The 26,201-nt window shown below is 39.9% G+C and overlaps 1 protein-coding gene across 1 annotated transcript; it reads right to left on the bottom strand.

Annotated features, from left to right (window-relative positions):
• Positions 1-20,563: 20,563 nt before the first annotated feature.
• On the bottom strand, positions 20,564-25,761 carry LOC108700115 (protocadherin-20-like). The gene is made up of 2 exons (XM_018232999.2): positions 25,717-25,761; positions 20,564-23,164 (listed from the first exon to the last, which is right to left on the bottom strand). Exons 1-2 carry the CDS (start codon positions 25,759-25,761, stop codon positions 20,609-20,611), a joined length of 2,601 nt encoding a protein of 866 aa, XP_018088488.2. The 3' UTR covers positions 20,564-20,608.
• Positions 25,762-26,201: the final 440 nt, after the last annotated feature.

The raw sequence follows: 26,201 nt of genomic DNA, 5'->3' as shown, positions 1-26,201 counted from the left end.
AATCATTGAGATGTTTTTTAGCAAAATTGAGACGAGCCTTAATGTTCTTTTTGCTTAAAAGTGGTTTGCGCCTTGGAAATGTGCCATGCAGGCCGTTTTTGCCCAGTCTCTTTCTTATGGTGGAGTCGTGAACACTGACCTTAATTGAGGCAAGTGAGGCCTGCAGTTCTTTAGATGTTGTCCTGGGGTCTTTTGTGGCCTCTCGGATGAGTTGTCTCTGCGCTCTTGGGGTAATTTTGGTCGGCCGGCCACTCCTGGGAAGGTTCACCACTGTTCCATGTTTTTGCCATTTGTGGATAATGGCTCTCACTGTGGTTCGCTGGAGTCCCAAAGCTTTAGAAATGGCTTTATAACCTTTGAAATTGAACTCAGGTGTGATAAACCACAGTTAAATATTTTTTAACAAGGGGGGCAATCACTTTTTCACACAGGCCCATGTAGATTTGGAGTTTTTTTTCTCCCTTAATAACGTAAACCTTCATTTAAAAACTGCATTTTGTGTTCAATTATGTTATCTTTGACTAATAGTTAATGGTTTTTGATGAGCAGAAACATTTAAGTGTGACAAACATGCAAAAGAATAAGAAATCAGGAAGGGGGCAAATAGTTTTTCACACCACTGTATAACATGCCTTTTGGAAACAGCAGTATTTTAGCAGTGACATAAAGTTTATTAGATTAACAGAAAATATGTAATATGCATCATAACAAAATTAGACCGGTGCATATATTTGGGCACCCCAACAGAGATTTTACATCAATACTTAGTTGAGCCTTTTGCCTTATGTAACAGCCTCTGCACGCCTCCTATAGCCTTTGATGAGTGTCTTGATTCTGAATGGCGGTATTTTTGACCATTTGTCCATACAATATCTCTCCAGTTCAGTTAAAACAGCAACTTTAACTTTGTGACTGATGCTTGAACATTATCCTGAAGAATTTGTTGATATTGGGTGGAATTCAACGGACTGTCGACTTTAACAAGGGCCCTTGTCCCTGAACTAGCCACACAGCCCCACAGCATGATGGAACCTCCACCAAATTTGACAGTAGATAGCAGTTGTTTTTCTTGGAATGCGGTGTTCTTCTTCCGCCATGCAAAGTGCTTTTTGTTACGACAAAAAATAATTACATTTTTGTCTCATCAGTCCAAAGCACTTTGTTCCAAAATTACTGTGGCCCGTCTAAATGAGCTTTTGCCTACAACAAGCGACTCTGTTTGTGGTGTGAGTGCAGAAAGGGCTTCTTTCGCATCACCCTGTCATACAGATGTTCTTTGTGCAAATTGCACTGAATTGTAGATAGATGTACAGGTACACCATCTGCAGCAAGATGTTCTTGCAGGTCTTTGGGTTGTCTGTAACCATTCTCACAATCCTCCGCATATGCCGCTCCTGTATTTTTTCTTGGCCTGCCAGACCTGGGTTTTACAGCAACTGTGCCTGTGGCCTTCCATTTCCTAATTAAATTCCTTACAGTTGAAACTGCCAGTTTAAACCTCTGAGATAGCTTTTTGTAGCCTTCCCCTAAACCATGATACTGAACAATCTTTGTTTTCAGATCTTTTGAGAGTTGCTTTGAGGATCCCATGCTCCTATGGAGAGTCAAACAGAAGCACAGCTTGCAATTGGCCACCTTAAAAACCTTTTCTCATGATTGGACACACCTGCCTATGATGTTCAAGGTTTAACAAGCTAATCCAACCAATTTTGTGTTTCCAGTAATCAGTATTGAGCAGTTACACATGCATTCAAATTAGAAAAATTAAAAGGGTACCCAAATTTTTACACAGCCAGTTTTTCACATTTGATTTAATTTCATACAACTGAATACTGCTTCACTAAAAATATCTGTTCAGAAAACACCCCAGAATGTGGTATGTCTTTCAGAAATGAAAGACATCACTGTAAATAAGTAAATAATTATGAGGAGTTCCCAAACTTTTTCATATGACTGTATTATATTAAAAGATATAAAAAGCAACATCGAAAACCTCTAATGCCTTAAATTGTTTTTTTTTGCAATTTCTAGCGAACCGTCCCCCTGAAAACCTCTAAAGAAAAATGGTACAATTAGATAAGGACTTCTAAATGACCTCGATAGCTTTTGTATTAGAGATTTTTTTTGTGGTTTTAACGCTTAATAAATTACATATTTTTTCCTGCTGTAATTAGTATAGTTTTAACTCTAAAAAATACCATTTGGGGAAAAGAATAAAATACGAATGTTAGTAAATAGTACACCCATTGCTGACGCAGGTGTATAAATTAATTACACAGCCATAAAATATCCAACAATAAACAGCAGTAGAATGGAAAAGCTCAGTGACTGTTAGCATGTCCTTTCCAACAAGTCATTTTCTCAAATTTATGCCCTGCTTAGAACTTCCCTGGTCAAATGTAAGTGAAAACTTCTAGTAGTTTTAAGATACCAACTAAATTGACAGTGAAGACAAGTGGCATCCCTATAACTTGTACTGAGAGCTATAGCGAATAGCAACCTGATCCCATTATGCAGAGGGAGCAATTCGTAATGGGATAACATCAACAGAACATTATACAGTAGAGTAATTAGTAAGAGGATCTTTAGCAGAGTAAACCGTAAAAAACATGATAAAATGTACTTTTAATAAAAAAAGATACAATTGGTAGTAACACCACAGACACAGTATGTAACATTTCATTTAGACTTGATTACAGAAAATTTGGTAAGTGAAATAATGTCCTAAATTCATGCAATGTACTGAATTCATGCATTATTCATCCAAAACACATGGTAGGATAAATTCAGTGCAAATTTAAATGCATAATGCCTCAAGAATACATGACAGCTTATTGCAGTTCCAATTTCATGTATAATATTCCAGTGCACATGGTAAAACATTGTGTCAGTTTCCTCTATTATACCCCAGAATCCTGATCTCTCAATACATTGTTAATAGGGGCCTATTTATTATGCTGTGCAGAATTAAACTGGCAGAAAATCGTGTTGAAAAACTGTGAAGTTGCTCAAAGATAGCATGTAAAAAATGACTCAGTTTTTATGCCATTTTTTACACAGCGATGCCCAGTGATGTGTGACTTATTATTCCACATTTTTTGCACTGCATAATAAATTTGCCTCCAAGTGTCCAATGCTCTGAAGAGTCATTTGCTTATCTGAACAGAAGAGCCTCTGTGATTCATTTGCTGGTCTTAAACCAGCAAATTAATTTGCTACTTGTCTTAAACAGGAGCAAAAGAGAAATTCAAAGTGTGTGACTTGTTCACTACTACCTGTGTAAACAATGTGTTGTCTAGCACCTAGTAGTGGGGAGCCTGATGATGGGGTGAAGAGAACATGGTAGGTACCTTCAGCAAACACAGGAGTGCTATACATACCAGCAGACTATGGGGCAAATTTACTAAAGGGAAAATTCGCCAGCGTGACGTCATTTCGGCGAATTTTCACTCTGGCGAATGGACATAACTAAGCAAATTAACTAAGATGTGGACTTTAATGAATGTTACCTCTTGCGCCAGACTCGCCACCTCAGACCAGGGAAGTACAATAGAGTAGATAGGAGTTCCTCAAAAAAAAGTTGAAAACGCTGGCGTCTTTTACTTTTTACAGGGTGATAGGCTGAAAAAGATAAGGGAAAATTGCTACATACTTACCGTGATTTTCCTTTCCTGGTACCTCTCCATATCAGCACTCATCGGGTTAGCTCCTCCCTCACCTCATTGAAGAACCACTCCCACAAGTAATAAATATCCCGCCAAGGAACCTACCCGTGTCTAGTGGATAGCTTTAACCGGATAATACTTAGGGAGGGAACCTGCTGATATGGAGAGGTACCAGGAAAGGAAAATCACGGTAAGTATGTAGCAATTTTCCCTTTTCCCTGGCCCTCTCCATATCAGCACTCATCGGGATTTAGCAAGCTTCCCGAAAGAAGGGTGGGCCACACAGCATATGCCAGGATAATTTATCTTTATTCATTTTAAAATGCCGTTAATGGGCAAAGGAGACTGTGGAAAGGACTTTACGTCCAAATTGAGCACAGTTTGCCGAGGCCACGTCTAGACGATAGTGTGAGGCAAAAGTATTGGGAGATGCCCAGGAAGCCGCTCTGCAGATTACTTCCAATGGTGTACCAACTTCTGCTGCCCATGAAGCTGATTGGCCTCTGGTTGAGTGAGCTGAAGTTGAAGGGGCTTGTAATCCTCTGGAAGAGTAAGCCTTTGAGATGACCGATCTGATCCACTTGGAGATAGTTGATTTGGAAGCAGCTTCTCCTTTCCTATTACCTCCAGGGAGAAGAAATAATCTGTTGGATTTTCTAAAATCTTGAGTCGCTGAGCAGTATGTGTTCACTGCTCTTCCGACGTCCAGAGAATGCAGAGGGTGTTCTCCCTCTTGTTGATCATGGATCCGGAAGGAAGGAAGGGACAACTCGTCCCTAATGTGGAAGTTGGTTACCACCTTAGGTTTGAAGGATGGAACAAACTTCAAAATGACTCTTTCCTGAAGGAAAACTGGACTGTCTTCCCCAAACTTCAAGGCCTGTAGCTCACCAACTCTTTTTGCTGATGAGATTGCTACGAGAAAGACTGTTTTTAAAGTCAGTAGTCCAATAGGGATTTCCTGAATTGGCTCATACGGGTGTTCGGATAAAGATTGTAGAACCAGTGGTAGGTCCCATACCGGACAAGAGGGCCTTTTAGCGGGTGATATTCTGATTGCTGCTTTAAAGAATCTTATTACTAGTGGATGGAGGGCCCACCGGATTCCCGAAAAGGCTGAGATGGCTGAAACATGCGTTTTTAGTGTGTTGGCTTTTAATCCGCTGTCCAGACCTTGTTGGAGGAATTCAAGGAGTTCTGCCACCGAGACTGAGGATGAAGATGGATCATAATCTTTCTTTTTTTCATTAAAAGCCTTCCAAATACCGCAATACCTCGAGTTGGTTGTGGGTTTTCTTGAGTTCATGAGAACCTCAACGACTTTTTTGGAAAGCCCCTGAGCCTCTAGACCTTTCCGCTCAATCTCCAGGCCGTCAGGGCCAGACGGCCTGGGTCCGGGTGGACAAATGGTCCCTGGATCAGGAGATCCCTTGACAATGGCAGCTTCCATGGAGACTGTACTGATAGTCTGAGGAGTGTTGGAAACCAAGGTCTCCTTGGCCAGGCCGGGGCAATGCAGATAACTTCTGCTCTGCACTCCATCACCTTCCTCAGAATCCTCGGGATTAGAGGAAGAGGAGGAAAGATGTAACATAAATCCTTTGGCCACTGTTGTGTTAGAGCATCCACTGCGGAGGCTTTCGGTTCCTGCCTTCTGGAAAAATAAATCATGCATTTGGCATTGTTTGCTGATGCCATCAAGTCCATACAAGGGTGTCCCCATATTTTTATCAGTTGATTGAAGATCCTCTGATGTAACTGCCATTCGTGCGGATCTAGGGAATTCCGACTTAAGAAGTCGGCTTCCCTGTTGAGATTTCCTGGAATGTGAACTGCCGTTAATTCGGAGACATGTTTTTCTGCCCAAAGAAACACTGGTTCTGTTTCTGACAGCATTGCCAGACTCCTGGTCCCCCCCTGCCTTTTGATGTATGCGACTGCCGTAGTATTGTCGCTTCTGATTTTTATTCTGCTTCCCAGAAGGTTGTCCTCGAAAAAGATGAGCGCCTCTAAGATGGCTCTGATTTCTAAAACATTTGAGGGCATGTCTGATGAGAGTCTTTGCCACCAGCCTTGTGCTGCTTTGCCTTCTAGGACCGCGCCCCAACCCGATCCTGATGCGTCGGTAGTCAAGGTGACCCATTTTTTTGGAAATAACGGAACACCTGTAGACAGTCTGTGTGGCTGGAGCCACCATTGTATGGCTTCTTTCATGGGTTGATCGATTTGTATAAGGATTTCTGGATCGACAATTCCCCCCGTCTTGATCAATTGGTACTGGAGGAATCTCATGTGCCAATGTGCCCAGGCCACCAACCGGATTGAGGATGACATCATTCCTAGTAGTCGTGATAACAGTGCTGATGGCACCTGGGCTGTCGACAGGATCCAGGACCCTAGTAGTTGAAGATCCTGTTGTCTCTGAGTAGACAGTTTCACCACCCCTGACTGGGTATTTAGAACTGCCCCCAAGAAAATGACCTCCTGAGCTGGTTCTAACTGACTTTTTGACCAGTTTAGATACCAACCATGGTCTATTAAGACTTTGATGACCCTGTCCCTGTGTATAATTGCTTGGGATTTTGATGATGCCAAGAGAATAAGGTCGTCCAGGTAGTGAAAGATTCTCACGCCCTGCCACCTCAGAAAGGCCACCAGTGATACTAGAACCTTGGAGAACACTCGTGGGGCTGTGGCGATCCCGAAGGGGAGACAAGTAAATTGAAGGTGCTGATTGTGTATGCAGAACCTCAGGAACCTCTGGTGAATTTCTGCCACTGGAATATGGTGGTAGGCATCCTGAATGTCCAGTGTACACATCCAATCTTCTGGACACACTTCTGCTCTTACTGATTCTAATGATTCCATTCGAAATCTCTGAATCTGTAGGGTTCGGTTCACCCCTTTTAGGTTCAGGATTGGACGCCAGGTTCCTGATTGTTTCTGTACAAGGAAGAAGTGAGAGTAGACCCCCTTCCCCCGCTCCTGAGGAGGTACCGTGGTAATAACTTTCTGAGCTAATAACCGATGGAGACAGACTAGTAAGGCTTCTCTTTTTTCCTTTTGTTTTGGCAGAGGGGATATCATCCATCTTGGAGCAGGAGGACGATCTTGAAATTCCAATAGATATCCTTTCCTTATGATTTCTAGCACCCACTGGTCGTCTGTGGATTTTTCCCAGGTGGCCAGAGAATGATGTAATCTTCCTCCTATTTCCGGCCCCTGGGGACCCTGTCTTTCAGAAGGGTTTTCTGGAGAAGGAAGTAGAGGGAGTTCTGGGACCGGAACCGGGCTGTCGAAAGGATTGAGACTGTCCCCCTTGCCAGTTACTAGATTCGAAGGATCTTTTCTTGTTCCTGAAACCTTTGGACTCCTGGTTCTCAGGAGTTCTGGATTTAAACGGGAACTTGCTGCGAAAGAACCTTTTTGAGCGCTGTTTACGTTTCTTTTGTGGTAGAAACTGGCTTTTGCCTCCAGTTGCTTTGGAAATCAATTCCTCTAGTCCTTTTCCGAACAGGAGTTGTCCCTGGAAGGGAAGAGAACAAAGTTCTGACTTGGAGGTGGTGTCTGCCTCCCAAGACCTTAGCCACAGAGCCCTTCGTGCGGAGACTGAGAGAGCTACTGATCTGGAGGCCAGTCGTGTGATGTCAATGGAGGCATTCAGGATAAAGGAGGTGCCGATTCTGAGTTCAGACAATCCTTCCAGAATGTCATTTTTGTCCCGTCCCTCCTTGATGGCAGTTTCCACGTTATCTAACCAGATTTCCATGGCTTTGGCCACTGAAATGCTAGCTACTGCCGGCTTAACTGTTTCCCCTGCCAGGATGAATGATCTTTTCAGCTCTGAATCGACCTTTCTGTCCATGGGATCCTTCAGCGTTGCTGAATCTTCCACTGGTAGAAGGGTGTTTTTGGCAAGATTGATAACTGGAGCATCAACTGAAGGCATGGTCCATAAATCTTTCAAAGTTTCCTGTTTGAAGGGATACAGTCTGCCAAATTTTGTTTGAGCTTTAAGCTTTCTTGAGATTACTTCCCATTCGCTTTTGATGAGCTCACAAACTTCCTGGTGTAATGGAAAAGTTTGACTTTTCTTTTTTAACCCCGGAAGAAAGGAAGTAGAAGGTGTCTGGTCGTTTTCATCCAAACGTAGAGACCTTTTAACAGCTTTGATTAAGGGTGGGACCATGGAAAAGTCAAAGGAAGATATGTCCTCATTTTCTGACTCAGTATCCGAAGAAGAATCAGGAGGCTGTCCTGCTTCTTCACCCTCTATCTCAATATCTGGCTGGAGGCATCTGGATGCGGCTGAAGATACCTCCTGGGAGACCGCCTGTTTAATCCAAGATATTACCTCTGATTGTGAGAATGAAGTTCCTGCTGCTGAATTCAAACAGGACTGGCATAGTCTCTTATCAGGGAGTGACGGTTCTCCACATGCTGTGCAAGACTCTGATACTGTCGTAGCTGTAGTTAGTCTTGACGATGAGTCCTTGTCCCCCGAGTTGGTTTTGGAAGACTTCATCACTGAAAGAACAAATCTTGTTAGATGAGAGTTTTTTTTTTTTTTTTTTTTTTTTTTTTTATATATGTGTGTACCTCAACCTGAGAGCAGACTTTTGAGGGTGGCAGCTGGTGACCCGGAAAGAGCCTACAAGGAAAAAAAAATTAATGTGGCTCCTGCTTGAGGCATAAGGTCCAAGGTCACCCTACTATGGAACTGCAGGGACATAGGGAAGCGGCTGGGCAGTAAGATGCCAGACGCTATGTAGTTGCGAAATTATGTTTTTCCCATAACCCAGTGCCACCTGCTTACTGTAGAACTGCAGGGGCGGTAGGGAAGCGGCTGGGCTGTCAAGGCACAGGCGCTATAATGGGTTCCATGTATCTGCATCCCTATGTAGCCCCAGGTCACCTGCTTCTCTTGAATAGCAGGTACGCAGAGGAGCGTCAGGGCAGACAAGGCTGGATTGCCGAGTATAGGCATTACCCGTATCGCTCCACTTACTTTCAGTCTGCAGGGCCAACAGGAAGCGGCTGGGCAGTCCAAAGGCATCGTGCGCCTGTGAGGTAGGTCTCTTATACGCCTTACCTGACGCGCGTCAGTTCCTGGATCCACTGACCTTCTGCCACCCTCCCCGCCCGGCAAAATGGATGCGCTCACCTGGCGTGAACCGGAAGTAGAATTCCGCCGCGCTCTGCCGACAGTAGCATTACCGCATACTGGGAAGGCCGCCGGACGGGGGAACTTGAGACTCTATCGGAGCGCTAATGCTGGAGCCAGCACTGCCGCATCTGACTCCTGCAACTGTCACCATTAGTCGGAAATGGGAGGACAGCGGACTCATGCAGTAGAGGTCCCAACGAGGAAAAGGAATAGTTCCAAAAACCCCGGTTCCAAGACCGCATTACCGCAGGCCTTATGCTACCCTCAGGTAAAAATAAGAAGACTCCTTGCAAAGGAGTAGGTGAAGAAGAACCAAAAAAAGACACGGGTAGGTTCCTTGGCGGGATATTTATTACTTGTGGGAGTGGTTCTTCAATGAGGTGAGGGAGGAGCTAACCCGATGAGTGCTGATATGGAGAGGGCCAGGGAAAGTATATTCTTTTTTGGGTTCCCTCCTTTCCCCCTACAATTCCCAACATATGACACCTAAACTATACAGTGGGCACATGTTTAGGGCAAAATAACAACTCTATTTTATTTTATTAAGGTTCCCTGGCCTTGTGTAGTGTAATGTAGTTACTACAACATATACGTCCATTATACTTTAACTTTGCTCCGTGTGGTAATTAGGCATCGCTAGCGTAACTTCGAACTGTTTATCATATTATCGCTAGCGCAACTTCCCAAGCATTCAGAACCCTGGACGCAACTTCTGGATTTTCGTGAATTAGTGTTGTCCTGGCGAAACTACGCCTGGTGAAGTGTTGCGATGTCAGCGAAGCCGGCGCAATTTCAGGTAAGTAAATTTGCCCCTATGGGTCTAGAGCTCTTGACCTAGTGACATGCTTTTGGGGGGTACTTTTTGGCATATTAATATCCAGCCCTCACTTACGTTTATTGAGAAAACACTCTGATGAAGAGTATAAGAATGGTGCAGGGGTAATGTTTATCCTGGTTAATGATTTTACAACAAGCTGTGGTGTCAAGCACAAGTGTCAGGCAGACAGAGGGGAGTGTAGAGGCCACATTGAAATAGAATCTCCTTCCTGCTTATACCCCTGTTTCTCTTGCTAGATGATGCAATGTACACAAGTCAGGTGGCTATCTGTTCCCTCAGAGTATTGGGTCCAGGGTCCCTGATCATTCTTATTATATTCAACCACCGAATGACTAATTGCTTTGGGGCTTTGCCAACTAATATATGTTCTACATATTCAGTGATATCTCTCTCTCTCTATCCCAATATGTACTGTAGACACTTTCTTAGAGGAGATAGTACAGGCTTTGCCCTAGTGTTTAAATGATGCCACCAATTTTTTTGTTGAGGTTCTACAACTTGGCTTCTGTAAAACATAACCTCCTTTTATTCAATATATATGTACAACCCCATCCAATACAACGGGAGGAAGGGATGGCATACATAAAAGAAAAGTTACCTCAAGAAAATATACCGCATGCCAAAATATACTTTTTGCTAGACTTTGTATCCCTAGTTTAAATAGTGTGAATAGCAAAGTAGAGTACATCACAGACTCTCACAAAGGACATAAGATTCCGATTAACCAGTTATATACATGCAATTCAGATTTGTGCAATCAATAAATTGAAATGTCAACCAGAGTACACTTGCTGCATTATGACTTCCATTTAAGAAATCTCTAGTGGGTGTGGTTTTTGTTGTTTTTGGATTAAATAAAGTTATAGATCAGAAACTGTTCTTTGTTGGACAGGCCTCTCATTCTGTGATTCAGGATTTGGGCGCGTAAATGATCTATAACTTAATTAACCATGATTTCTTGACTTTCTTTGGATTGACCGAATACAGGAACCTGTGAGGCCCCATTAAGAACCCCTCTCCGTATAGATAATCTATCATTGATACCCTCTGTACACAATCATAGCCAGTATCTCATCCATGTACTAACAACAACACAGCAACAGACCTTAGTTTAGAAAGCATTTATGCTGCACTGTATCAAATGCTTTGGCAAAATCATAACTACAAATCAAACAAACAAAATCATATCTACTGAAACTGCAATGTCCAACTACCTACTGACATCATCACAAAATCATTCAACTTTGTCTGACAAGACCTATCCTTCATAAAGCCATACTGATTACTACTCATATTGCCATTCTCCAGAACACAACCTTGCAAGTGATAGCTTAATAAACTTTCAAAAAACTTGCCCTCAAGATGTCAAACTTACTGGCCTATGATTGCCAGGCTGATATTGTAATCCATTTCTAAATACTGGAAATACATCAGCTTTCCTCCACTCCATAGGAATCTGTCAGTATTACTAAAGTGTTGCAGTGCTAAAATCTTGCAAGCCAAAAGTCCCACAAAGCTACCCATGCCCAGTGGCCCTTAGCTGTGCAACATTCAGGAAAAGGATCCTTTGCAGTATTGTCAATTGCACAATTATTCAGTTTTTAAATTTCCCCCGGAAGACGCATGCGCAGTAGAAGGAAATCTACTGCTCATGCACAACCGTGAAAAGACCGATGCTAAACTTTAAAGAGCCTTTAATCTCCTGTTACGCATAAGGTTGCCATCCAACCAGTATTCAACAGCCTGTCCAATAATAATAGTTCATAAATCAAGTGTTCTTAATTGGGAAGAAGGTTAATAGATATAGGAAGGTCTGCATTTTTTGTAGGAAAGATGGTAATCCTCGTTACATAGAGTCTGTTCATACCAGTATCTGTGTTTTGCATAAAGCCATAAATTCCCCCAGATATGATTATTAGTGATTTATTATTAGTGATGTACTGAGCTGCTGTTTTCCTTAAATCACTGTGTCTAATTTAAGCCATGTTATCATAATGGGTAACAGTCTGTTGACTGTATTTTACCCTTCATTTGATTGAAAAGATTTTTGCTCGTACTGTATGACTTAAATGCTGATTTTGAAAAACAAGTTGTTGTTAGTATTAGTTGCCACAAGATGTCCTCAGCGCAAAATAATCGTCTGCACAGTGTTTGTAAGGAACCAGGATAAGGAGGTGCTGTGCTACGCCCATCTTCGTATGCTAACAATATTTTAAACTTAGTTTTATGAGTAACTTTTAGACCAAGGAGCTTGGTTACTCCTAATCTCTATGATAAACTATGACTGTTATACCCTGTCAATTGCTAGTCCTACACACTGCATGGCTGCACTCATTGAACCTTGCAGGGGGAAGCTCCAAACATGCCCATCCTTTATGTTCCCTCTCCCAACGGTCTTACATAGGCTCCAAACCTTACAATCTCCCTTTCTGCTAGAAACTACCAGGGGAATCCTAACTAAATCTAAATCCAACCTTAAAAAAACGGTAAAAATTGCGGAAGCAGACCCTGCAACTGCAGGTGGGCCTAGGTGGACTTCTACAAGGTGTGAAATAATGTCAATAGCTGTTTGTGATTAAGGTCATCCTTCTGCAGTTGTATGGCCCTAATACAATTTTATTCAGGTGCCCAGTAATTCCTTGTTATGCCACTGGCTCGGTGGCATGACTAGTCCTTACTGAGCCCCACAACAAATTAATTTTAGGGCCCCCAACATATCCAGAGGTTGTCTTGTTTTACCAGTATATGTTGAGATTGTTCAATAATGAGTGCCTCATGGGGCCACCTATACCTCAGGCCCCCCTGCAGCCGCAGAGTCTGCTTCCTCTGTAGTTACGCCCCTGCACTGGCTGTAACCCTTTCCTGGCAAACTCTTCTAAGATGGGTGTGGCAGAATGAGGAATTCTGGCAACATCTTTAAGGTTAATGTCAGGCAAGCAGATTAATCTCCTGTTAATTCAGTAAGCTGCTGTAATTAATATCCTGCCTTCAATTCATTGACTTCTCTCCCTAACAGAGGATCTGACTGCTCTGAACAAATTAGTTCAAAATTGGGGGGTGGGTATTGGACAGGAGATCCACAATTTATTGTACTAGAGGATGAACTAGTCATTTTGTTGTTGGCAGCCTGCAATTTCACCTGGCAGGGGTCGGGGGATGGAAAATATATTTTACAGGGGGGCACCTACCTCTTAATTATGCCACTGACTCTGCATAAAATAGTGTGTATAGCACCATCTGCTAGTTAGTTTCTGACTATTAGAGGAAAAGGCAATCCCTTGTGGTATTGGTCTTATTCCTAGACTGTGGGAAATGTACGTTATGCATCAGTTGGGAGTCCACATCTGATCTCTATCTAATTAAGCCCCAGGGACTCGCCCCAGTTCTAAGGCAATCGCACTCAAAAATTCCTTTATCCAAAGATAATTGTCCCAAGGCTTTTCTCAGTAAAAAAATTTTTCTTTATTTAAATTAGCATTAAAAATTCGATTCGATTCTGATGTTATCTAATGTTATCTAATGTTTTTCCTAACCAGAAGAACATCAAACCCTCTTTCTTTCTCCTCACAACTTCCTCTACTACTTGGTGGTCCGAATGGTCTTAAACTGATCAGCAGGTGGCGCTGTTGTAACAAAATTCAAAAATGTATCCCTTAATATCTGGGAATTTAAAAAAAAAAATAATGTAACTTGCAAAAGTGCTTAGAATAGCACTTTCATCAACTTTATATTCATTTATTTAAAGGTTTACATATCCTTTAAAGGAGAACTAACCCCTAAATATAAATATGGCTAAAACTTCCATATTTTATTTACTGAACTTATTGTACTAGCCTAAGGGGGTCACCATCTTGAATAATGTCTGCGACACTCACATGCTCAGTGGGCTCTGAGTAGCTGTCGAGAAGCTAAGCTTAGGAGGTGTTGCAAATAATCAAGCAGAAAATTAGGTTAGCCGGTAATATAAGCTGATGCTGATGCTACAAGGTTGATTGTTAAACACTGATGACTAGTTGCCAGTAAACTGACCTTGCCTCTGCCTGATGCCTGCCCTGACCTCAGCCTGTTAATTAGACTTTCCTTCTTGCTGTCTGCCTATACCTCAGCCTGCCTACTGGGCACTTCTTGTCTGCTACCTGCCCAGATCTTGTTCAGTTATAGGACTTGTCCCTTCATCTACTCATTCGTGTGATTTCTTCTCTCTGACTCACTGTCTACTGGCATTATCCAGGACATGGACTCCAGCCTATCAATGCCCAGCCAGTTATTCTTGACAGTTACATACCCCCTATTAGTAGTTTTAATTCTTTGTCTTTAAAATGTTCCGTCTAAATCCTTTTTATTATTAATATTTTATTTTTCTGTTAAAAGGATTCTGTTCATGAAGTCCTCAGGCATAGCCTTTAAAAATACATATAACATGGCCTTAATGTTTTTTGCAGTGCTTTATCTTTGAACTTGTGCTATTAAATATTTCACCCGTTGTGCCACATGCAGGGTTTTCTCAGGGCTGCAGGGGGGCCTTGCCTTGATCTCTTCTCTAATGAACACATTTATGTTTAATTGTTGCTAGTTACCACAAATTATATTTTCATTTCAAGAATTCTGCAGTTCTCAAAATGCCCATGTACATGTACAACTGATTTGCTTAGGAGAAAACATAAGAATCTGTACACTGAACATTTAGGGGCCGATTCACTAACTTCGAGTGAAGGATTCGAAGTAAAAAAACTTTGAATTTCGAAGGTTTTTTTGGGCTACTTCGACCATCGAATGGGCTACTTCGACCTTCGACTACGACTTCGAATCGAAGGATTCGAAGTAAAAATCGTTTGACTATTCGACCATTCGATAGTCGAAGTACTGTTTCTTTAAAAAAAACTTCGACCCTAGTTCGCCATCTAAAAGCTACCGAAGTCAATGTTAGCCTATGGGGAAGGTCCCCATAGGCTTGGCTAACTTTTTTTGATCGAAGGATATTCCTTCAATCGTTGGATTTAAATCCTTCGAATCGTTCGATTCGAAGGATTTAATCGTTTGATCGAAGGAATAATCCTTCGATTGTTCGATCGTACTATCTGCGCTAAATCCTTCGACTTCGATATTCGAAGTTGAAGGATTTTAGTTCCTAGTCGAATATCGAGGGTTAATTAACCCTCGATATTCGACTCTTAGTGAATAAGCCCCTTAATCTTCTAGATTTGGAGTTTGTATAGGTGAATACGTTACTGGATTTTTCATGTTTCATGCTCATGTTTTCTGTTTCTGAGGGAGGCAAGTTCTACTAATAATTCACTTTGATTGTACTGTGCCAATGATGTAATTACAAATAAAATTAAATGTTTTAAAAGTTTGCTGGCTTTTTTGTGCTATATTTACTTATTGGCCATGTAAATTGATGTTTATGGTCAGTAAATATGAATCGATATTAACAGAAAACAATTATAAAAATCATATTAAAGGTTTAAGATTTGATTGTTGTATGTATATATATTTATATTCTAGTACAGTAGAATGCAGCAAAGGCAAGTAACCACAATATAAAGGAATAGTTTCAGCTTGAATCATGTCTGCCAGGATTTGATGTCAAAGTAAATTTTGCACTCAAGAATGCACTCTAATCCCTCTTTTTCATGTTTTGTCACTTATTTACTCAAACATAAAACTAAACAGAAACATGAACTGCAGTTTTATCTATTTAATTCATGTAATCTCTAATCCTTACTTTAAAAAAATAAAGAAGTTCAGTTTCATTAAGAAAAAGAGTGGGTTAGAGTAAAAGGCTCTTATTTGTATTAAAAACCCAAAGATTGTGTGGAATGGTAGTAACAGCTTGATTTAGTAGAAAACTATGAATAAATATGTGGATTAAAGAAATAATACTTTTATTTTTTTAACGATGCACTTACAGTATGTACTAAGTACAATTAGTCTTATTATATAAGCAGCTGTTTCTAAGGAAATATTATGCTTTCATTGAAATAGTAAAAAATTAGAGTTAGTGTTCTGTTCTGACAAACAGATCAGGTCATGTTCCTTACAATTAGCATAATAAACACACATATCTATTGGTATAAGGTATACACCAAATCCCAGATTCAATTCACGATTTGGGCAAATCCAAACTCTTTTAATAGCAGGATTCAGAGTCAGGTGACACAGAATTCGAACCCTATGTAAAACAAAAAAAAAAATGCAGTTTGTGTGCGCACTTCGCATTAACATCACCTATTTTTGCCTGCATGTCGGGCTATTTTAGGTGGCATTGACAATTCGGATTCGGTTCATTATTCAGCTAAACCTGTTGAGTACAATTTGGCTGAATACTGAATTGGAGAGTTTGGTGAATCCTTAACGTATATTCACTGTAACTACCAGTGAATATATATTAGGGTGCGTATTCAGTAAAAGCATTAAATATATACAAATAGCTTTGAAGCTATGCAAATATGGGACCTTTTCTCCAGAATGCTCAGGACATGATGTTTTCCAAGTAAGGGGGCTACCATAATTTGTATTTCCACAACTTCAGTCTCCTAAAAAATCACTTAAACATTTCATTAACCCAATAGGATTATTTTGCTTCAAGTAAGGATGAATTATATGATAGTTAGGATCAAATACAAGGTACTGTTTTATTATTACAGAGATAAAAGGAAATCAGAATTATTTGATTAAAATAGAATCTATGAGCTTCCTGACGTTCGGAACTTTTTGGATAACGGGTTTCTGGATAACTGATCTCATACATGTATACTTTATTGTTGAACTTCCAGGTATATTCACTTATAATTACTTGTTTGGCCTTTGATTCACCACTTAATTGCAATGCCAACCTGAGTTAAACCTCTCTGGCTATTCAACACCAACAATTCCAACACTCGCAGGTAAAGGAAGCTTTTCAACGGAAGAACGATGATTCCCTGTCGTTTAGGTCAAAGCAAATATATGGCAGTTGCATACAAGTAACGTAGCAAGCTTCTCACTTTTAATATGCAGTCCTTTATAATAACTTGTCCACTAAAACATGATATGTAGATTTAAATCTCCCAGCAGAGCAGAAACAACAGATTTTCATCATTTTTATTTGCTTCTGCAAACACAGTCTCCTCCAATTGCAGACTGAGACAGGTCCACTGCTTTTATAAGTTCAATTAAAAAGAAGGGGAGAGTAGTGAAATAGAAGGGCTGGGGTTTGTACTGTTGATACTGGTGTCTAGAGCCTTTATTAATCTGTAGTGCAATTTTCAAAATGCTTCCACTATGTTTTGCTTTATTAGTTCTAGCTGTATGTGCCACCTAGTGGTAGGATGCAGGACTATTATTAAATGTTTATATTTAGAAGTTGCAGGTTGGAATTCAATATATGATTGAAAAATCAATCTATATGATTGAAAAATAATATAAATAACATATAAAAAAGTGAAAGGCAATTAAGACGCATAAATTGTGGTTGCAGACACCAATCCTAAACTGCAGACCAGGGGAAGGTTTTACCTGTTTGACCTAAATTACAGACCTTATTATAAAAAATATGCCATATTAGTTATCATTTTACTCAGATGTATTTGTCTGATACGATGTCCTCCACTTATTTCATTAGCTAGAGTATTCAAAATAAGATGAATATGCAGAAAACATCCATCAAACTCAAACTCTCAGTTAATGAGTATCTGTAGATTGACTATGAAGATTTTCATTCATCCAGGTCATGGTATATCTAGTATAGGTAAATCTAAAAACAACTGGACTGGCTGAGTAATCAATGAAGACGTTTCACTACTGATCCGAGCAGTTTCTTCAGTTAAACTGACTGGTGTGGGAAGTTCTCGTCATATAAACTCTTTCACTAATCCACTAATAACTCTTCAAAGAGGTGACATCTGAAGAAATTCACAGAGGTGTTGATTCTGTGTAGTTACTGTGATAGGAGAATCCAATGTGTCATGCAACTCCTAGAAACAGGTGTTACTTGTGAGAGTTGCATGAATGGATGTGTGAAGTGTTCTGAAACCGCCGGGGTACAGATGTTAGAACAGCATTGTATGTAGCAGACAGGTGGTGTCGAAGGCCCCCGCCTCTGTTCAGGGATAGTTTCTCCACCTTGATATGAATTACCTCTTTCACACCTCTTTCAAACCAGCGGTCTTCTTTATCCAAGATTTGGACCTTGCTATCTTCAAAGGAGTGTCCCTTGTCTTTTAGGTGTAGAAAGACAGCTGAGTTTTGCCCTGTAGAGTTTGCCCTCCTATGCTGAGCCATTCGCTTGGTGAGCAGTTGTTTTGTCTCCCCAATGTATAGATCTGTGCACTCCTCACTACACTGGACTCTGTATACCACATTGCTTTGCTTTTATTTTGGTGTTGGATCCTTTGGGTGTACCAGTTTTTGTCTCAGTGTGTTGCTAGGTTTAAATTCTCCTAAGTTTCTCTGACACTCCAGCTACATATGGGATGACTATGTGAATTTTCAGATGAAGAGTTCCAATCTGCCATTGGATTAGTGGAAGAGTTTATATGCCGAGAACTTCCCACACCAGTCAGTTGAACTGAAGAAGCTGCCCGGATGAGTAGTGAAACGTCTTCAATGGTAACTCAGCAAGTCCATTTGTTTTTAGATTTACCTACTAGATATACTATTGAAGGTGCATAATACTGTACTGTATAATACAATAGGAGAGTGTTGCAGATGATTTCCCCCCTCCAAGCCTACAAACAATGTTGTCGTGTGTCTGTTGGTCTCATTTATTAGAACAATTTCCTAATGTTGTACTAGCAACTGCAGTCTGCAGCTGAGATAATTGCATTTCTAGTTCCCCATCAAACATATTTATTTGTGCTAAAACATTCTAAGATAGTGCATAGAGTGAGAATGGCATTTTGATAACAAATGACAGACAAGGTAGCCTAAAATTATAACTTAAACAAAGACCCATAAAGTATTTCTAATGAATATTATTTTAAAACTAGGCATTGGTTTAGGGTTTCATACTAACTGAACTCAGCTGAACTGAACCCTCCCCCCATTTTAACAATACAGTAGGTACATCCTATTTTGATTGAGGAGGAAATGAAACAACTTTACAGAGCATTTAGATCTGCATTAAAGGACTGAGGAGGTGGTGGTTGTTGTGAACATATAGGGGCAGATTCATTAAGGGTCGAATTTCGAAGTTAAAAATACTTCGAAATTCGACCCTCGAATTGAAATCCTTCGACTTCGAATATCGAAGTCGAAGGATTTAGCGCTAAACGTTCGTTCGATCGATCGAAGGATTTTTCGTTCGATCGAACGATTAAATCCTTCGAATCGAACGATTCGAAGGATTTTAATCCAACGATCGAAGGAAAATCCTTCGATCAAAAAAAGGTTAGCAAACCTATGATGGGGACCTTCCCCATAGGCTAACATTGACTTCGGTAGGTTTTATCTGCCGAAGTAGGGGGTCGAAGTTTTTTTTAAAGGGAAAGTACTTCGACTATCGAATGGTCGAATAGTCGAACGATTTTTCGTTCGATTCGTTCGATTTCGTTCGTATTCGAACGAATTTATCCAATTCGATGGTCGAAGTACCCAAAAAATACTTCGAAATTCGAAGTATTTTTCATTCGAATCCTTCACTCGAGCTTAGTGAATGGGCCCCCTAGTATTAGTGTAAGTATATTACTGTTTATAGACACAAAACTCTTTGTCTGCATTCAACGTATCCTCTGTACTATCACTGATTAATACAAACAATCAGTGAGATTCAAACAAACATTACTATTGCTTCAGCTTCATTTTGGAAGTTGTACTTTAAAACAGCCTGATAGCAGACGCACAATGAATGTGTCAGGCTGTGACATGCAAGTATGTATGTTTTAAGTAGCAAACCAATTTGAGTACAAGAGACTGATACCTAATGTTCAGTTGCGGAGCAGTGGAATAATGTTGGGTTGAGGGAAATCAAGTATTAACTCCTAGATATTTTTAAAAAATGTATTGATGATCCTCTAATCATTGCATTTTTGGCCACATGGGCCATTGTCTTAAGAGTTGTTGGTTAAAGAAGGTTTAAGAATATGAATAGTGATTCCTGTTATAGGGCCAGTAGGATCAAACCTTAAAAACAAACAAAAATTAATATTTCATTATCATTCAGTGCTTTCCATTTTCTTTGGTCACCTAAGCTGCAAAATCTGCAAGTTGTATTAAGGTCATTGTGGTGACATAAGTTCCATGAATGTCTTTAAAGAAAAATTTCCAACAAGGTGGACTGTAGCAGAAGGCCATTTTGTACAAAATCTCCATCTGTGTATTTTCCAAATACAGGTATGGGACCTGTTATCCAGAATGCTCGGGACCTGGGGGTTTCCGGATAATGGATCTTTCCGTAATTTGGGTCTTCATGCCTTAAGTCTACTAGAAATTCATTTAAACATTAAATAAACCCAATAGGCTGGTTTTGCTTCCAATAAGGATTAATTATTGGTAATTATATCGTAGTTAGGATCAAGTACAAGCTACTGTTTTATTATTACAGAGAAAAAGGAAACCATTTTTAAAAATTTAGATTAAATGGAGTCTATGGGAGCTTTCTGGATATCTGGTTTCTGGATAAGGGATCCTATACCTGTATACACATGATCCACAGTTTGATATGGTAATGGCATAATGCAAATTCCCTAGTAAGACATCGGTATCAGGATTCCATTTTTTCCAATATTCCTGCCACTGTCATTTTGCACAATAAACATGGTCCACTGTTTGATCATGATACTCTATATAATACCAGTCTGTAATATCTGGCAAAGCAAAAAGCAAGAAATACACACAAGTATGTTCCACACATGCAATTGTGACAGGAAAGGTTTGAACCCTAGTGTATACGCCTTCTTATTTTGGACTGCTCTGCTTAGGGAAATACTGCCATTTATGTTGAGTTAGGAAAGGCCACAATTATTTTATATTATCCCAGTAATCAGCATTTAGTTTTAATGGAATTTGAACATCTGCTTTTTTCCTTCGTTTGTCATTAACTTTCCTTCTACAGAAAATCATTAAAGTCCCTATAACACAGAAAAGAATACAGAGAATTACTAAAACAAGGAAAAGTATTACATTTAAAGACCAAGAAAAAGGGGCCATTTTGTGGTACTGTGTACACGGGCTTAATAGAACTACTTGGTTTTCAGTTGGGACTTTCGTCTCGGCCATAATAACTGATTCTAGATAACTCCTGTTACTTATGCTGTGATTGAGGAGAATGTTAATCCTAACAATAGTGGAAAGGGCTTCAGGATATCCTTGGTCACTTGCCATCACCAGAAACTGGTAAAGGCCACAGTGGTGTCCTGCAATGCTTTCTTTTAGTGTGATGTTACCCGTAACATTATCAATTTTAAAGAGGTCACCGAAAGGGCCCATCTCCCCAAAGCCACTATAACGTACTGCTCCATTCAAGCCAGCATCATAATCAACAGCATGAACCTTAGTTACAGGAGATCCCTTTGAAGTATCTGGGGGCACTAGCACATATGAAAAATTTGAATCTGGCAGCAAAATCAGTGGTGCATTATCGTTTGTATCTAACACCATGATGTTCACTTTTGCAGTGGAACTCAATGGTGGGTTACCTTTGTCATGAGCTGCAATCCATAGCTCATGCTTATTCATGCTCTCATAGTCTAAGGAACCCTCAAGTATTATAATATTCTGGGCCATTGAAAAGAGCATGGTGGTATTCAACACAGACACTGATATCTCTCCATTTAATCCATAATCAGCATCTGTTACATTTAGTATTCCTACTTTACCATGTCGGGGAAGATTTTCAGGAACAAAGAATGTAAGCTCATTAGCAAAGAACATAGGCGCATTGTCATTTTCATCTAAAATATTGATAATTACTGCGCATGAACTATTCTTTGCGGGTGAGCCATGATCTGAAGCCACTACAGTTAAAGTGTAAGATGTTTTTTTTTCTCGGTCAAAAGAAACAGTCGCTACAAGAATTCCATGAGAGACATCAATAGAAAATTCCAATGGCAACTCTCCACCAAAATGATATGAAATATTTCCATTAGATCCACTGTCTTTATCAAACGTAGAAAGTGTCAGTATAACAGCTCCTGGGCTGTTATTTTCTTCTACGGATGCTTCCAACACACTCTGCGGGAATTGTGGAGCATTGTCATTTACATCTTCAAGCTTAACATTAAGCATCGCTTGGTAGACAATTAAATTGTCAAATGTAGCATTACCAAGAACGTGAATTGTATATTTTTGTTCTAGCTCAAAGTCTAAGATTCCACTTGTTAATAGCAAATAGGTATCTGGTGAATTTTCTGAGACTTTTAGAGAGAAAGGCATTGTTCCATTTATGAAGACTGGCCTGAGGATGCTGTAATCTGGGTCTTTAATTTCTAGGATAGCAATGATTGTATTTATAGGAACATCTTCTTTGACAGAAACTCCCTCCCCCTCTTGGGCTGCTATTAAGCGGAATTCCATCCTTGGCTCTTTTCTTTTAAATTCTTGTATTACTAATGTAACAGTAGCTACCGCAGGAGCACATCCAGGGCCAATGGCTAATACTGTGAGCTTGTGATTATTAGGGGTGTCTTCAGGTATAGATGCAGCTAATTTTATGATTCCAGTTGTGCTTTCTAAGTAAAAGAGTTTTTTGCATACTGTTGGGACTCTGTTGCTGTATATATACTGAATGAGGCTGTTCTCACCAGTGTCGTCATCAACTGCTTCCAGCTGGGCAACTGTACTGTTGATAGAGGTGTTTCTTGGGAGATTGATATTAATATTACTTGCAAAGAAAACAGGACAATTGTCATTCACATCCATTATTTGCACAATAATCAAGGCACTGGCAGATAACGGAGGAAGTCCCTTATCTATAGCAATTAAATCCATATAGTATTTATTTTTAGATTCATGATTTAAAGGCTGCTGTAGGGTTAATGAAACCAACTGTGAATTGTTCCCCAATTTAAACACATCATCAGTACTGTTCAAATGATAGAGCAAAACACTGTTCTGTCCAGCATCTGCATCACTAGCTGAGTGGTCAATAGGAAATACAGTTCCTACTGCTGCATCCTCCTGAATGGCAAGTGTAATGGTCCTGTCTGTGAAAAAGGGTGCATGGTCATTAATATCCAAAATAAAGATTTTGATCTTTGCAATTTCCGAGTGTTCTTGAGAAGAAACAAATACATCAATTTCCACAAAACACTGATTTGAAATATCCTGTGGGCATAAATATTCTCTGTCCAGTTTGTATGCAGTGGTATACAAATCTCCCGTCTGCTTGTCCAAATGGAAATAGATTGATGGGGGGAGAAGGCTGTACTGGAGTGGAGGTGATGCCAAACTCTTATTCTTTAAAGAGCCAATGTAGGTGACCTCATCTTGCTCCTCAAATATATAAAATGTAAATTCTGACGTTGAGGTGGTGAACTCCAGCATTGTGTAAAAAATAAACAGAATGGTAGGACATATCTGAAACAGAACAGAATACGTATGATTAAAGCAAAGACCATTGCAAACACCATGTATCAACTGATATCACTTTACTGCAATGAAAACTGAAGATATTTTTGAAAATGATTGAACTTGATGCATTTTTTTATACTAGTGCAACTTTCAGCCTTTCTTTCTTTTCTAATTCAGATTGCTGTCCTAGTAAGTTAATTCGCCAAGCAAAGCGAAGTTACGCTAGCAATGGTTAATTTGCATACGGCGCCAAATTCAAGTTACAATGGAGGTATATGTAGCAGAACTACACAAGCCTGGGAAACCTTCAAAACAGCAAATAAAATTCTTATTTTGCCCTACACATGTGCCCACTGTATAGTTAAGTTGCCATTAGTTAGGAAATGTAGGGGGGAAGGAGAGGAGCCCCAAAAGATTTTTTGATCTTTTTCAGCCTATCACCCATAATAAAGAAAAAACGCCAGCATTTTTTGGGACTTAGAAAAAATTGAATTTGCGTAGTTACGTCGGCAGGCGTAAGGGTGCGAAGTAACACTAACGAAGTTACGCCAGCGTCCGTTAGTGAATCGGCAAAGTAACAAAAATGCCCAACGCTGGCGAATTCACGCTAGCATTAGGCGCTTCGGCGCTTAGTGAATTTGCCCCCTAGACTCACAACAATGAATGTTGGATGGGCCATGATAAAGTTTAGTCATATTTTGATGTAAGATTGTATAACATGGACAGCTTTGAGTTTGTCATTGTAAGCTGATAACATAGTGTCACTCAAAATATTAAGCTCTAAAGCCTTTCTGTGTGGACTCTATTTTCCATAATGTACTTAACAGCTTCCTTCTCATGAGAGCTGAAGTCTTCTAGAATTTACTGCAATCTATTATATCTGCCATGACATTTGCCATAATACTACATTCTCTTGTATGTTCCATAGCTGTCATTCATAAAATGACACTAAAGGACAGGGATATCTTTAGTTACAGCATTTGTAGCCATAAGACCCCTTTTAGCTATGTTGTGCACACTCTGTTACTCAGAAAGCTGCACTCATTTGTTACATATTACAACTGCGTCACATTTCAAACTAAATTATTAAGTTAATGAATCTTGGCATGGCAATTGGATAGGGAACTGGTTGAAGGCCAGTAAATAGATTAGAAGGAGTGGTGGTAAATGAAACATTTTGTAATTTGACCAGTGTTGTTAGTGGAGTACCCCAGGGCAGGTCTGGACTGAGATTCAAAATAGGCCCTGGCATTTCAGCTACACAGAGGCCCAAACAGCACCTCACCAGCCCACTAAATAGTGCCTGTCTATGGCAACTTCTGGCATTTGGCAGAACCCACAGATTGCCAGTCCGGGCCTGCCACAAGGGTACCCCTTCTTGGCCCTTTGCTTTTTAGTTAATTTATTAATGAGCTTTAGCTTGGTATTGTAAATCCTCTCTTTATTTTTTCTGACAATATTAAATTGTGTTGTTCCATGCAGGATGCTGTCACTTTGCAGAAAAATTTGACTAAACTGGAGAAATGGGCGGAAAATAAGAAGGATATTTATTTGCTGGAGAGAGACATGTAACTTAACTAGTAAGAGGGGCAAAACTCCCTCTTTCCCTCTCTCCCGAATTTTTCAAGATTTATTATATAAAAGTCTGAATCCGAAAATCCGGCATCTCAGACCTAAGAAGGGTTCAAAGGGAGAGGTCCCTATCCTATTGGGAAGTTTCTGTGGTCTACGTTGGCATTAGCCTAAAATCCGACTACTAAGGTCTTTTCAGGCAAAAATCCCAAAAAAATTGAGCGATTCAGGAAAAAACTCAAATCGTTGATTCTAGTTTGTTCGGAATTTTTTTTATTAAAATACATTTTTGATAATTTTTGATAAATATTGCCCTTAAACTATGAGGAAAAACTATCTGGAGTAAAGGTGCTTGCATAGGGAAGTACATTTGCCTGAGATTTGGTTGAGGGGCCCAATTTTTTTTATTGCTGGGGGGCCATGGCCCTCTTATTTACAACCATGCAAGCATCCTAAAATAGCTATCGTTATAATGAACACTCTTGCACACAATGACTTTCACATTTGTACCAATGCAAAGGATGGGATAGCTCATAGCTAGCACCACATGTATAGCAGTAGTTAAAGCTTATATATTGGTGCATATTGGGACCTACAAAGAAACTCTCTGCCATAGAAAACTATAGTAGATTGATTAAGCCAAACTTAGGGTAATTCAATAAAAGGTGCAAAGTTTGCCCAGGACAAGTCATCCATAGCAAATAAGTAGCATCTACTCATCAGCTGTTTAAACACACATATTTGGGCAAACTGGGCACCATTGATTCAATTACCTTGCTAACAGAATATAAACAAGTTCACTTAACATTATCTACCTATTGCAGTAAGAGAATCATGATATTTACCTAAAGTATGATTTAAAGAAAAAGTAAAACCAATCAAAAAAGTTTATTTAGTATTAGGAATTGAGATACTGTACCACTTCCGCAAACGTTGCCTGATATTCAGTCCTAACATATTTTCTGGGTATCTCTGACACAGCTCACTCTCTCTTCCTCTAAGCCTGGTTCATAACACATGAGCTTCCACATTGTTTCAGGTACTTTCTGCACATGAACGTGAGTACCTTTCAAACTGGGGTAGTTTACTGCCCAAAGCCTATTATCGAGAGGAACATGAGAAGGAGGGCCCAGCCCAGTAGAGAGGGAATTGCAGGAGGGACTCTAATTTACTGCAGGAGTAGGCACAACAGCTATACAGTTAAACTAACCAAGAAAGATCATTTAAATATTACTTGCTCTTTTAATAATTGTATTTCCCCCCCCCAGCTTGCATAAGAGTACATAGCATGTGAATGAGGATTCACAACAAATACAAATGTAATACAACAATACAAATCTTGTATAGAGGAACCTTCCTTTGTAGTCTAAAAAAGCCAGAGGCATGCAGGTTGAATATCACAATATGTAATAGTCTAACTATACTACTATACTAAACTCTATACTAAAAGTCTAAGATCCTTTAAACTCTT

The sequence above is a fragment of the Xenopus laevis genome, chromosome 8S, assembly GCF_017654675.1.
Source record: "Xenopus laevis strain J_2021 chromosome 8S, Xenopus_laevis_v10.1, whole genome shotgun sequence".
NCBI classification, from domain to species: Eukaryota; Metazoa; Chordata; class Amphibia; order Anura; family Pipidae; genus Xenopus; species Xenopus laevis.
Note: the sequence above shows the minus strand (reverse complement) of the source record. Positions and strands in the feature narration are given on the sequence as shown.